Below are 13891 nucleotides of genomic sequence, written 5' to 3' on the forward strand. Positions count from 1 at the left end.
GTGGAAAAACTCTGCAGGCATAAGCTTTGTATGAGCTAAAAGATTGTTTAGACGCCCAATTAGGAGCTCACTGGGGCAGCTCCCAAGCATTCCTACGTTTGACTCTTGGCTGAGGCTGTTCCTCACACCAACAATGCTCTCCCTGTTGATGTTGGAGAATATAAATCTTGCCATCTTTTGTGACCCATATTAAAATGAGATAAAATGTGTCCCTTTTATATTAACAGGATTTTTATTTATTTATTTTTTAGTACTCAGTGTGGCAAGGGTACAATGCATAAGCTCTCTTACCCTCTGTGAGTAGTAGTATAAATAGGCATAACCTTTGCAGAAAAAAACATTGATAATATGTATCAAGAGTCTTAAAAATACCTCCAGCCTTTGACCCAGTAATTCCATTTCCAGGAATCTTTCCTAAGGATATAATCAGAAATGCAAACAAATATTTATACACAAGAAATTCATTATAGTACCATTTATAATAGCTGTTACATAATTAATATCTGGAAATAAGTATAGTATAGCCATATTACACAGCTACTTAAAATGAAATTTTTAAAGGCATTTTAGTGCTGATGCTAAATGAAATATGCAAACTCTCAAATTCTTATGCAGTGTGATCCAAATAGACCTTTCCCAGCTGTTGTTTCACGGATGTTTATAGGAATGCTATAAATAGAAAAGTTCTATTTTTCAGTAAGGTTGAAAAGTTATTATAGTTTGAGAATCACTGTTTTTATGCCGGGCATCATGGGGGCTGTTGTTCAATGCAGCACACTTTGGAAGAACCGGAGAAAAAACACCTAGGAAAAAAATTGTAATGTTGAGAGGGGATGCTGCTACTGTTGAGTTATAGAATTATTTGTTCTTTGCAATTTTTTGTGTTGTCCTACCAAAATGCTAAGTGTTGTAAATGAAATAATGCCAGAAGATTATTCTCCATCCAGCTTCAGCAGATGTGGATTGCTGTAGAGCCAGCTAAAGCACATGGATTCAACATGCCAGTCACACAGACAGCATGGTCACTATGAGGGCAGTGATGGAGGCCAGGACGGGGGAGCCCCCGAGTGCTGTCTGGTTGGTTCTCGGCACTCTGCCTACATTCCACAGGGCATGGGGTATGGTCAGGGTTACCTCACTGTCACCCGCTTCCTCCCTGCCCAGTGCCTGACCAGAGGTTTCCAGATACCTCTGGGAATATCCTCAGGATGTGAACCACATTCCAGGTTACCTCTGTTGCTCGGCTATCCTTGATTGCAAACCCCAAGCCCAGGGTGCTCCTACCTCTTTGGGTTGGGTACTTGATTCAAATATGTAGTTCTCTACTAGTCTATCAGCCCTGCACTCTGTGTTCAGGTCTGCCTCTGTGCCACCTGTATGTCTTGGGGTCACCCCACCCCAATAACAGGCCTAGCTTGAGAGCCCTGCACCCAGCCCAGGGTTTGGTCCAGGGCATCGAGCATGAGGCGAGTGGAAACTGGGTCGGGACCTCTCACTGAGTATAACAGAACTTCACAGAGATCTGCCTGGACCCCTCCTGCTTACCTTCCGAAGTCCCCTAAAATATTCATCAGGCTTTATCAGACTAATGGGCTTCAAAAGGAGCAATTTTCTGAGACATGAGACAGGACAATATAAAAAGAACATTAATGAAAAAAAATCTTATTTCAAAATGAAAGGAGAAAGATTATTTAGCATCCCTGTTGGTGTTATCTATTCATGAGAAACAGCACATTTAATCCAGCGTGGAATTGTTGGGAGGGCTTTGATGCCCTCACCTTGGGGTCACCTTCATTCAGAACTCATCTGTCTCCTCTGCCACAGATGGCAGAGTCGATGGAGACAAGAAGATGCAGATGAGAGACATTTCAGAGGGGTCCTCCACAGGGTGCGGGGGGATTAGAGGGAGTGTGAAGGAGAGTCCGGCATGATTCCCAAGCCACTTGCTTAGGGATAGGACCACAGGTGGCATCGTTCTCTAGTCTTGCCACCTTTCATGCCTCCCATCTCCCTTTCCAAGACATGCCCATCTTGGTTTCTATCTTGTCTCATGCTGTATGAGTTCAGTCCCTTGAGGTTAAGAATTGTGACTCTGTTCCAGCCCCCCAGCATCTCTACCAATCCACTAAGCTGCCTTCTGCAGCCCTGGGCACTTGTGTGTTCCCAGAACAGAGGGTTTGGGGCTTAAACAACTTGTGTGGGTATAAAGGGAGATCCTTGGTTCCTGATCAGCCTAGCAATAATCAGAGCCAACTGGAAATTTTGACACAAGATTCCCAGCCCTGAGACCAGAAGTCTTGGGTTTAAAAGGTTGTGAAAGGGTGCCCTGCACTGAGTCCAGGCCAGTAGGACCCACTTGTGGTTCTTCTCTGCCTCCCCAGGTGCACCACGGTAAGGCGGAAAATCTCCCCATCATCCACTATCTGCCTGATATCGGATTTTTGGGTGTTTCTCTTTCCCACAGTTTGCCCCATCATGTTTGATGATGAGCTTCTATAACTTCAGTGTATGTCAACTGTTATATTCCTTGAATGCTTTGCAATAAAAACCCAAAAATGTGTTGTTCTCCTTTCATAGAGTAAAAGCCTGTTTGATGTTTTATTACATATTCAATTTTAAATGTTGCTTCTCTTTCATTTTCTTAGATTTGTGACAAAGAGTGGCACTACTATGTCATCAATGTGGAGTTTCCTGTGGTAACCTTATACATGGATGGAGCAACATATGAACCATACCTGGTGACCAACGACTGGCCCATTCATCCATCTCACATAGCCATGCAACTCACAGTCGGCGCTTGCTGGCAAGGTAATCCTAAGTGAAACCCTTTTCTCTGATATGTTTGTGAATAGTTCTTGGAAGATACTGGTAGAGAAAAAGGAAAAGCAAGTGGTGTGAGAATAGGCTGGAAAAATTACTACCCCTTACAAAAAAAAAAATGCGAGACATATAAAAATAAGTATAAATCCACAAACTAAATGTATTGTATAATAACAAGCTTAAGGCCAGATTTTGATTTTTAGATCAACATGAGCAGTTTCATGGTTGTCTCTGAGTTTCTAATGTATTTTATTATTTTGAAGTCTTATTCATTTCCAAACTGGGGCTATACAGAGAAAAAAACTGAGTATAGAATCTTGTGTTCGAACTTCCGGTTGGCTCTGATGAGTGCTAGGCTGATCAGGAACCAAGGATCTCTCTTTATCCCCACAGAAATTGTTTAAGCCCCAAACCCTCTGTTCTTGGAACTCACAAATGCCCAGGGCTTGCCCAGAGCTGTGGAAGGCAGCTTGTCCACAGCCACGAGGCCACAGAAAGCCACTCTCAAGGTCAGCTCAGCCCTCAGTGCCTTCCCTGGCATCTAAGGACAGAGGTCCTTTATGCCTTCCCACTTGAAGGTGTCTGCCCCCTCCTCTCTTCCTGTGCTGTTGCCTCTCTCCTAATCCCCAAACCCAGGCTAATCTCCTCCTTGGGATCAGGAAACCCAGCTATCCAAGCATGCATGTGATCTTTCTGTCTCTCACTCAGGTCTGCTGGAGTCTTTGTTTCAGCTCCTTTAAGGGCTGGGTATGCTTTGAAGTACCAGTAAGGGAGCAGAAGGATATGAAAATGCTCCCCAAATAAGCAGATTAGTACTTTGAGATATGGCACAACCTTGTGTTGATGGATTCTGTGAAAATTACCAAGATTTGTGACTTTGACTCTTCACCATGAGGGGCTGGGGATAGAGGTGGGCTATAATATAAGAATATGCCGGCCGCGTGCCGGCATATTCACGCCTGTAATCCCAGCACTTTGGGAAGCCAAAGCGGGTGGATCACGAGGTCAAGAGATGGAGACCATCCTGGCTAACACGGTGAAACCCCGTCTCTACTAAAAAATACAAAAAATTAGCCGGGTGTGGTGGCAGGTGCTTGTAGTCCCAGCTACTCGGGAGGCTGAGGCAGGAGAATGGCATGAACCCAGGAGGCGGAGCTCGCAGTGAGCTGAGATCGCGCCACTGCACTCCAGCCTGGGTGATGGAAAAAGACTCCATCTCAAAAAAAAAAGAATATGCCTTCAGAAGACCAACTGACCCATGAGTGAACTAGGACAGACACATGCCCCTGTAGGTTGGACAAAGTGAGTTATGGGCAGCTCCATATAAAAGAAGATGGAAAGGAGTACATACAGTGCAGCCTGGAAGCACTAGAGATTCAAAACCCAGGAAGGAGATAAGGTATAAATGAGGCAAGAGAAAGTGTTTTTGAGCTGAGCCCACTTACTTGATGTCTCACATGTGTCACATGATAGCAAAATGTTTATTAAATATTTCAGTAGAGCTTGGCAATGAGAGTATCTTCAGTTGCAGGCTCCCCAGAATGCCAGGTAGGTAGACCGTGTCACCTGGCAAGAGTTCACGAAACTATTTAGTATAGCAGGGCAGTGATTCAGAGGTTGCACAGGAATCAATAACACTGAACACAACTATGCTAGAGAAATGTTCTCCTGGTGTGGCTTAGTGCCCTAGCCAGACACATTCCAACCAGCCTGTGGGTGTTACAGAACATAGCCTGGATAATGCCCCTAAGAAAACACTGCCCTAATCATGTCCCCTTCCACGTTACCATGCTTCTTCTCAAGAGCCCCTCAGAAACTACATTTGAATCCCTGTCACCCCAGTGTGCAATGGAAACCCACGAAACCCGCCCCCATGTCTGCAAGGCCAGCTACAGCAACTGCTGCTGAGTTACATGCCTACTGCCCAGAGTGGGGAAGTAGCCCCATAAAATAAAATGTGATTTTATAAGGAACTAAAATCAGTAAGAATAAGCTAAGTTGCATTGCAATGACAACAAGCCCCAACTCTCAGTTTCTAAAATAATTCTCACTTCATATTTACTGAAAAATCAATGAGGGCTCTTTTCCGCCTTATGCACAGTCAGTAGACAGAGCAGCCACATTGCATGGCTGGATATGTAGCAACAGGAAAAGAAAACGTGGCAAATCATGCACAAACTCTTAAAGCTTCCACCTACAAGTGATGCCAATAATTTTTATTCATATTTTATTGGCCAAAGCAAGTCAGAAGGCCACATCTAACTACATCAGGGCAAGAAACTGAAATCTACACTGTATCAGAAGAAAAATTGAAAATATTGTATTAACATTGATGAACACCACAGCTTGTCCACCAGGCCAATAGATATTTGTTTGGCTCTCTTTCCCACGTAGAAAATACCCCCCTCCTTCCTTAAATGGGACATGCCCACATTCTCACCTCTTCCTGGTTCCAGGCTCAATGTCCAAGCTTTCCGAGTGATTTCTAGTGATCTCCTCATCAGGGCGAGATGCACAGAGGCCTGCAGCAGGCCACAAGGTAGCTGCACTTGATGTGGAGACCTATATACTAATAGGACAAATTACTTTCCACCAATGCAACCACCATGCCCTCCCCGCCAACACATACACATTCATGCATCTGCATATGTGCATGTGCACACATAGCATACAACAGTAGAATGAGGCAGACCAACCAGAAAACTCTTTCACTAAGGGGGAGAAATACGGTAGTCTTCGGTCCATAGCAATTCTGAAATCCCTTGGGGGCAGATGTTATAAGGGCCCCTCCCTTAGGGTGGGAAATATTATTTGTGGCCCTTTATTCCATTCCCTGGAAGATGTTTCCTTCCTTAGTATCCTTCTAGGCCACATCTGAAGAGGACATTGTCACTCCATAAATAGCTGCTGTACCATTATATCTCATTACAATTTATTTAAAAGCCATTCCACAAAAATAATTTCAAACATGAAACCCAAGTATACATTGACTTTCAAAGAATGTAGTAGAAAGAATGATGACGAGGGTGTTCACCAAGTATTTGTGGTCCTTTTTCCAGATATATGCTAGGACTGATCTCCCTTAGAGTTAGGTGTGGTCATGGGACTTGCTTTGGCAAATTAACTGTGAGCAGAAGTGCCTTATGTTGTTTCCTTGTGGAAACTTTAAAAGCTGTCATTGCAAGGAGGCCCTTTATATACATGGGGTGTTTACAGTTCTGAAATAAAATGTTATTTGTCACAATTTGTAGATAAGAAAACTGAGGCTCAGAGATGAAGGAGTTTACCCAAAGTCACTCAGTTGAATATGCCCAACCTCAAGCCTCCAATGCTTATGCTCTTTTCACTGTGTCTCACTGCCCTCTATTGCTAATTGGTCATTTTGCTTATGTAATTATGTTTGGAAAAAGGCAGGAGCTAATGTGTACTGATACAAATGCTACAAACCCTTTAACTCCTGAGACATATGACAACCCTGTAATAAATTTTTAAAAACACACAAGAATGCTGCATTCCCCTTACTAATCTTTTATTATGTAAAACCTAAGTGACCCACAAAGGAACAATAAAAGAGTTTCAGCTTTGGGGTTGAAAAAAAAAAAAGTGAACTCAAATCAAATCCCAGCCTTGCCATCTACTAGCTGTATGGACCCAGCAATATCCTTAACTTCCTGGAGCTTGTATTTTATTTTTTATCTATGAGATAAGAGTAAGACCCACCTCACAGAATTCCTGTAAGGACCAGATGCTAGGCACATCTAGTGTGGTTGGCATGTTTTGCTTGAATGATTGTGTAAATTTTAGAACATCTCCCTGTCCCCCCGCCTCCTCCACAACCCTCTCTGAGCCTCTCATCTAAGACCAACACTGTAGACAATCTGCAAGACCATAGCATGATCTAGTTTCTGTGGCCCTGGCTTTCCCATAGCTCCTTGCATGCACAGACTTTTTTCTCCTTCTTCAGGACTAACCCTCACATATAGACCCTGATGACCTTACAGGTTCACTGATGGTCAGAAAGGTAAATGAAGCTGGAAAATAGTCAGAAGACAGGTATTGGAAGGTGGGGCTTGAGATGTAACAGGAACCTGATCATGCAGTGTTTTAGGCCATGGGAAGATTTGAGTATTTTCTCTAGAGAAATGACAACCCATTGGTGAATTTTCAGCAGAGGAAAAATTCTTCAGATCTTTAAAATTGGGCTTTATAGAATGTCTAACAGTTCACTAGGAAGGTAAGGGAGGCAACACCATATGCTATGGCAGGGAAGTTTGGCGTCCGTGTATTCAGGGTTCCTTATCACTGGAATGTACGTGAACCACAAGGAGTGGAATCTGGGAAAAGGAGATGAGACCAAACCCTGGGACACCACACTGCTTTGTTAAAGACCTTGGATTCCCACAAATATTCACATCCTGCTTGAAGCCACATTTTTGTCTTAGATGAAAATATCAAAAGATCTTTCAATAAGACCTGATGCTGTGAAATTAATGGCCTATGATGCAGCCCTTATCTCTGCATGTTTCTAAACCTTCTGAAGTCCACTTATATACATAGTATAATCTCTCTGTGTGAACCTTTAATTGCCTTTGGGCTTGCAGTTGTGGGGAGTGTTTCAGGTGCTTTTGAGGTTGGCAAGGGAACTAACTCCCATTTGTGAAATTTCCAATGAGGCTTTAACAATGGGAGTAGAAAATGGTTTGATAGCAGCTGCTTGTTGGGATCTCCTGGGAACTAGCTCTAGCACTGTGGCTGGACAGTGTTCTGCAGCCCTAATTAGACAACTAGTCCTATTAGCCAATTTGAAAGCCAAAATAAACACTGAAACTTCATTTCCATTAGTATTTACTCTAGCAATGAAAAAAAAATGGGACTTCATTTACACTTAAGAAATGTTACCAGAAAGGCCTACAGCATGTGGCATCTCTCAATTGTAGGGAAAGGCCTGTGCAGTCAGGATGAACCTAGCATCACAAAAGAGGTCCCCTTCCTCTGTGTAGCTGTGGCTAATGCACACCCCCTTGCTATCATTTCTGTGTCTAGGATGACACAATATTCTCAGGATGGAGGCAGACCCTCTCCCATGGCTGAGCTCACCCTGTGCTGAGTCAGATGCTCCTGGCTTTAGACAAATACCAGGTTCCTTATTTCTCTCTGGGTCACAAGGTAAAAGATCATTTAAAAGACTAAATTAATTTGTCCTTTTCCTTAGCTTTCCTACTTATCCATTTCTAAGAACAAAAATTCAAGTTCTACTCATAAACAATAAAAATTGTATACTCACATCTGCCTCAATCCTGGACCTCTAAACTGGTCCTGATCACCCGGGTACAATAACCCAGCTGTGCAAGGGAGTGAGTCAGGTAGGCTGCCGGTGGTGCCAGACCAGTGCCTTAAGGGAGCCCTGGGGTTTCCAGGAGATGCTGCAGCACGTAGAGGTCCAGGGCATCTCTCCCCATGTCATGACCAGAGCAACTCTGTTTTACCTATTTTGTGTTAGCCGTTAATGAAATGGCTAAGCATGTTTGAAGAACTACAGTTCTAGGCACTTTCTCACAAAGCTACCACCCTGCTCCTTGCCTGATCCTCATCTATTCTTGGTGGAGATCGCATCTCAGGGCCCTGCTCCTTGCCTGATCCTCATCTATTCTTGGTGGAGATCTCATCTCAGGGTAGGCTACCTGTGACTCCACTCTAGTGATTGCCTCAGCCCCTGTCTCTACCAGGGGACTCTCCTCCAGTGTCATGGGTTGTAACCTTCCTAGAGTGTCCAGCCTTGCCTATGACACCTCCCTCTAGTCTTAGATAAGGAAGCCTTTCTACCCTGAATCCTGGTCTTGCTGAATCCTACCCTCTACTTAACAAATAAGGCAGCAGGATGTAGAGAAGCTGTTTCTAAATATTAGAGCCTGTAAATAGACAGATGCAGAATCCTCATTGTGGCTTTTGGGAAAAGCCAAAGCAAAGAATAGGAAGGGTCAAAAAGGGATAAGAAGGCAGAAATAACCCCTGAGAGTTGCAGTAAGCAGTAACGTATGATTTGTGGGTATAGGGAAATTGGAGCCTCATGTGGTCCTGAGATCATGTGGTTGCACATTTTCAGGTCATTTTTTTCTGCCAGACAACAGTATTAGTACAGAGGCTTGGAGTGCATGCCTTCATTTAATAAGCTTGGTCTAATCTTAATAAAGTCTGTGTTTAAATTATCCTGAGTCCCTAGGGTATCTACCGCTGGAAGAAAGAGGCACATGCTAGCATAATCTGCCTTACATTCAGGTCATGTTTTCCAAGGAGTTCTTCATGAAGCTCCAGTCCTACAGGATACCCTTTCACAAAGAGGCCAAGGTCAAGTTGGGGAAACAGGATAAGCCATTCCCAAACCACCATATTTGAGAGTCACAATGCATGTTCACTTATTAAAGGGTCTCAAAAGTACTCCAGTAAAGCAATCTGTTTGACTTTGATTCAGGTTCCTCAATCTTATGCAGCCATAGAACTCACTCTGTGAAACATCTTATTGGAGTTATTAATGCAGTTCTTCCCTATTAGGTCAAGAGTTTGCAGGGGGCAAGGGGCTAGCTGCTCTGAGAGATCCTCTCCTCTGCCTTCCTTGACTTCAGGATCTATAGAAGGTTGATAATTAATGTTTGTTAAATTATTTCCGATTCTTGAGGCTACTTTGACAAAGGTATGTGGCTCATGTTCTGGTACACACGGAGGTAACTAAAAAGATGTCTCTTAATATTGTCTATATTTAAAAATCGAGAAAAAATTGTTTTAGGTCCTGGAGTCAATTTGATATGGGGGTGCATTTGGTGTGAAGATGATACAGATTAAAATCTAGTTTAAAGTTCAGTGAATCATATCTGGAAACACAGTATCACTGAGTTATAATTTTAACTTTGTATCATATTTTGAAGATGTTATTAATTGGAAGATTTGATGAGGGTCTGAAAGCAAAAACAGTATCGTCTCTGAGATACTCAGTGGGAGAGGGAAAGAGACCCTAAAAAAAGAGACAGAAAACTCACCTGGTGCATCCCATCCTGGGATTCCTTGGCACCTTGCTCTCTATCATTGACTGCCAAGTCTGAGTTGTACGCAGCCAGCGCAGTGCTGAGCATCTTACATGTGTTCTCATTTAGTCCTCACAACCTGATGCGTAGGCATAAGCATGACCCCCATTTTGCCAATGAGGAAACTGGGATTCAGAGATGATAAGTACCTTGCTGCGAGTCATGTAGAGCTGGACTTGAATGCAGGTCTATGCCACCAAAGCCCTCGCCCCTATGTATACTGCTGGACCACCTCAGCCAAGTAAGGAAGGCCAGAGGATTCTGGATTTACCCAAACTCCCTTGTCATTTTTCACACAGATTGACAGGCCCATCAGACATCATGTTTAGTAGGGGGAGGGGTGAATTTGGAGTCAGTAGAGAATTCTAGAACCTTCCTACTGCTGCTTATTTGCTCTAGGTCTTTGAAGTCAGCATCTTCCTTTCTCAGGCCCTTAGTTCCTTCACGTGAAGAGCAAAACAACATTCTGGATGATAGATGAAAGCCCTTCCAACTCCATGAATTTAGGTTCGCAACCCCAGAGAGCTGACATTTGTAGTCATCGCTAAGTTGTATGTTTCATTCACCGTAATGCTATAGAAATATGTGCTGGAAAGCCTGCAGAGGCAGATTCATAAAAATGAAGGGGTTGAGAAAGCCTGCTGGGAGTGTGCCATGGCCAGCCATGATGACAGGTCATCTGTCCCCACATGCCACCTGCAGCCTGCTGCTGTGTGAGCATCCCCCGGAATTGTGTGGACCGAGTTTTAAAGCTGCACTTACAGGGGTCTATTACGCACTTCACTTAGTCTTTGCATTCCACAGGTATCTACATCACTGAAATGAGGAAATGAGAGAAAGCAAGATTTCAGATGGTCTCGTTATTTGCATTGCTTAAAATTGACACCCAAGCATCCATGAAATTGTGTTCATCAAGGGGCATCCCCAGGAAACAGCCATACACAGAGGAGCATCCAACCCCAGCAAGAGTATACATGGCCCCCAGTCCTTTCCATGAGTTTATCAGACTAAATAGCCATGGGAATGACAGCTAGAAAGACCCACAGCATCCTGAACACACTTTGCACAGGAAGAGACTTAGCATGTTCACACTACATAGATGCGTGCATAGATACCTCAAAATAGAAGAGAGTGGACATACTGGTTCAAAAGCTGTATTTATCGTGCATGAGCCCTGCCTCTCAAATGAAAGGAATCTGGGGGAATGAGTGTGTAGCTCTTCATTCCTGATGCAAACTCCGACTCAGAATAAGACAGGCTACATTAAATTGTGTTTGCTAAATACAACTGTTTTTTAAGACAACCATGTATTTCAGCAACCTTGACACCAGTTTCTAGGAGTTGCTGCTGAAGCCATTCTGTGTCCACAGAGCCCATTATGACTGAACATTTTCCCCCAGCATTGAGTCAGTCCCAACCCATCCCCCTCCAAGAAATTCCCTCTTGAACCTTCCCAGCCACATCTCATTGTCTGGCACATAGGCCAAAGGCTTGGGAGCAAGCAACCTGAGTTTGAATCTTGGCTTCACTCATTTCTGGTTATGTGGCTTTGGTCAAGTTATCTAACTTTGAAAACCTCATCTATAAAAGTTTTAAGTGTGGCACATAAGAATCTCAATATTCAAACTTAAAAATTGTCTTTCTCACATCCAGTCTTGTTTCAGTTCAAGTCCCCAGTCCACCTGAGTGGGGGAGATTTAACTGCTGCTAATTTACAATTCTTCAGTTTCTGTAGGGTGCTGGCTGATTGCAGGGAGATTTGTAGAGTGCTAGAGTTTTCAGCAGAGCCTCCAGGAACTTTTCCATGCATTGTGGAAATTGTGCTCACCTCTTCTGATTCTCAGTCACTAACGGTCTGTCAGAACTGGCAGCTGTCTTGGGATTACCTTACTTAGGGGCACACAAATATTTCTGCTGCTTCTCAAGCTTTCTCTGTAGGAACATCCGTGGTCCATCTGCCTAGATGTACCAGGCCAGCATTCCTTGCTGGCATCACACACCCCTGCCAGGGCTCAGCCCAGGAAGCAGGCTTCAGATGTCTCCGCTCTGCACCTCGGATGTCTTCTCCCCTTCCCTGCCACAGTCACACCCACCCCCGTGTCTGGGGTGTTCTTTATGACTCTGGGAGGAGGCCAGATTCTTATTCTGTTTTTCCCCCAAAGGTTGATCTATACCCAGACCTCCTCCACCCTCCTCATGGTTTAGGCTTCTGGAAACCACACCAGGCAGAGACTCAGCTCCAGGCCCCTTCTACTCTTCTCTCTGCCATGACCCTCCCTGTGACAATGAGCTCAAAGCCAGGGTGTATTTAGATGGAAGGTAAGGTAGAAGAAACAACTAGGGAAAAATTAAAAGAACAGAAGCTAAGACTTCAAAAATACTGTCCCTCCACTTAAGGATTAAGTAAAATAGCATGCGAAAGAACTTGTCATGTTTCAAGGGCCTGACAAATGATGGTTATTTTTTTTCCCTCTTACCTGTTGGACACATTGCCTATATCAATTGTTTGGAAATGAATCATATCCTGCCTTAGAACATCTATCATACTGGCAATTTACTCATAGTTTTATTCTATTTTCAGTGTCTATATGTTATTCTCTCAAATCAATGTAAGCTCCTGAAGACCATGTTTCACATCTTAAATTAACTGAACCTAACAGAAGGCTAGTCATACAGAAAATGCTTTAAAAATGGGTGCAGATCTAGCATCAGGAATCCAAAATCATGTTTGCAAACATTTAAGGAAGATTCTTTATGGAAAAAATCAGGTTATTTTAAGATGATTCATAAGCATGTTTATGTCTAATTGTTAACCAGCAGGAGTCACGTGGCCTATGCAGCCTATGCAGACACCCTAGATATTCAAAGGAAAGATTTTTCAATATATCTATTATTTTTTTAAAATCCTGCATCATAACCACCCGAGTGCAAATATATTTCAAATTTTATACTGGCTTCCTGTTGAAAAATGCTCATTGAATCAATTTCCTGGAGACTTGTCACTGATAAATAGACTGCATCACACATCTGATATTCTTGAGTCAAAAATATAGAACATGAGTGTATTTTGCTGAGAGAAGACGGCTTATAGGAAACTGTCTTAGCATTCAAGACAGTCACAAAGTTTGGCCTTTGAGGCTAAAGCTGCTGAGTGAGCAGTTGAAGAGGGTTAGAGGATAGATCCTAATGGGCTTTCTCTCAGTCTCATTCTAGGCCTGGTTGCCTGGCACCACCAGGAAACCTCAGCTGGTCCTGTGCATGGTTGGATGTACTCACACTATAGGAACACACACTTTACCACTTCCTACCGGTGTGGCTTTTGGTCACCTACTTCCCCTCTCTAAGCCTAAATTTATTCATCTATAACTATAGAATGAGTATCTACCTCCCAGCAGTTTTATGAAGATTCCATGAGATGATGTATGCTGAGGATGTCACATGGTATTGGGTACATATTGTATGCCCAGTAAATGATAGTAGTTGTTGTTGGATTTGCTGCTCCACGGAGGAGGAGGCTGAGAAGAGATGACCAACCGGATGCCCTGGAGACGGGCAGCTCCACCATTCACACACAAGCTCACACCCTCCGCCTGCAGATCAACAGAGATGCCCCTTTGCTGGGACAGGAACATGCTAATGGCTTGAAGGAGCACTTTATGCATGAGGGCACTGAGGATTTAAATCAGAAGGCCCCAGTTAGCTTTCCCATAGCCATGGGCCATCTCAACTAATTCCTCAAAGCCAAATCTGTTTAGAGCTTTTTATAAACTGAGCACCTCAAAAGAAACTTATCCTTTATTTCCAAAGTGAAGATGCTTTGGGTGGCAAGTAACAACACTGTGGGTCAAAATGGCTCAAACCATAAAGATGGATGAGTGGCACCCCAGGCTGAGAACGTCCCAAGGCAGGGCAGAGAGCAGGGCAGCTCAGGCTCTGCTCTTCCCTGCTGGGGCTCTCCTGCCACTGCCCTTCTCCATGCAGGGCCTTGGTCATCA

At 43.6% G+C, this 13891-nt stretch overlaps 1 protein-coding gene and 1 long non-coding RNA gene across 2 annotated transcripts in view; one reads left to right on the top strand and one right to left on the bottom strand.

Annotated features, from left to right (window-relative positions):
- CLSTN2 (calsyntenin 2) overlaps positions 1 to 13891 on the top strand; it is a 639444-nt gene that overhangs the window by 603323 nt on the left and 22230 nt on the right. Inside the window, exon 9 of the mRNA XM_054480135.2 lies at positions 2646 to 2808. Within this exon, the coding sequence (XP_054336110.1) occupies positions 2646 to 2808 (163 nt within the window). The remainder of the gene's footprint in view (positions 1 to 2645; positions 2809 to 13891) is intronic.
- Positions 1 to 13891, bottom strand: part of LOC134739192 (uncharacterized) — a 158507-nt gene that overhangs the window by 23792 nt on the left and 120824 nt on the right. The window lies entirely within an intron of this gene.

Source organism: Pongo pygmaeus, chromosome 2 (genome assembly GCF_028885625.2).
Source record: "Pongo pygmaeus isolate AG05252 chromosome 2, NHGRI_mPonPyg2-v2.0_pri, whole genome shotgun sequence".
NCBI classification, from domain to species: Eukaryota; Metazoa; Chordata; class Mammalia; order Primates; family Hominidae; genus Pongo; species Pongo pygmaeus.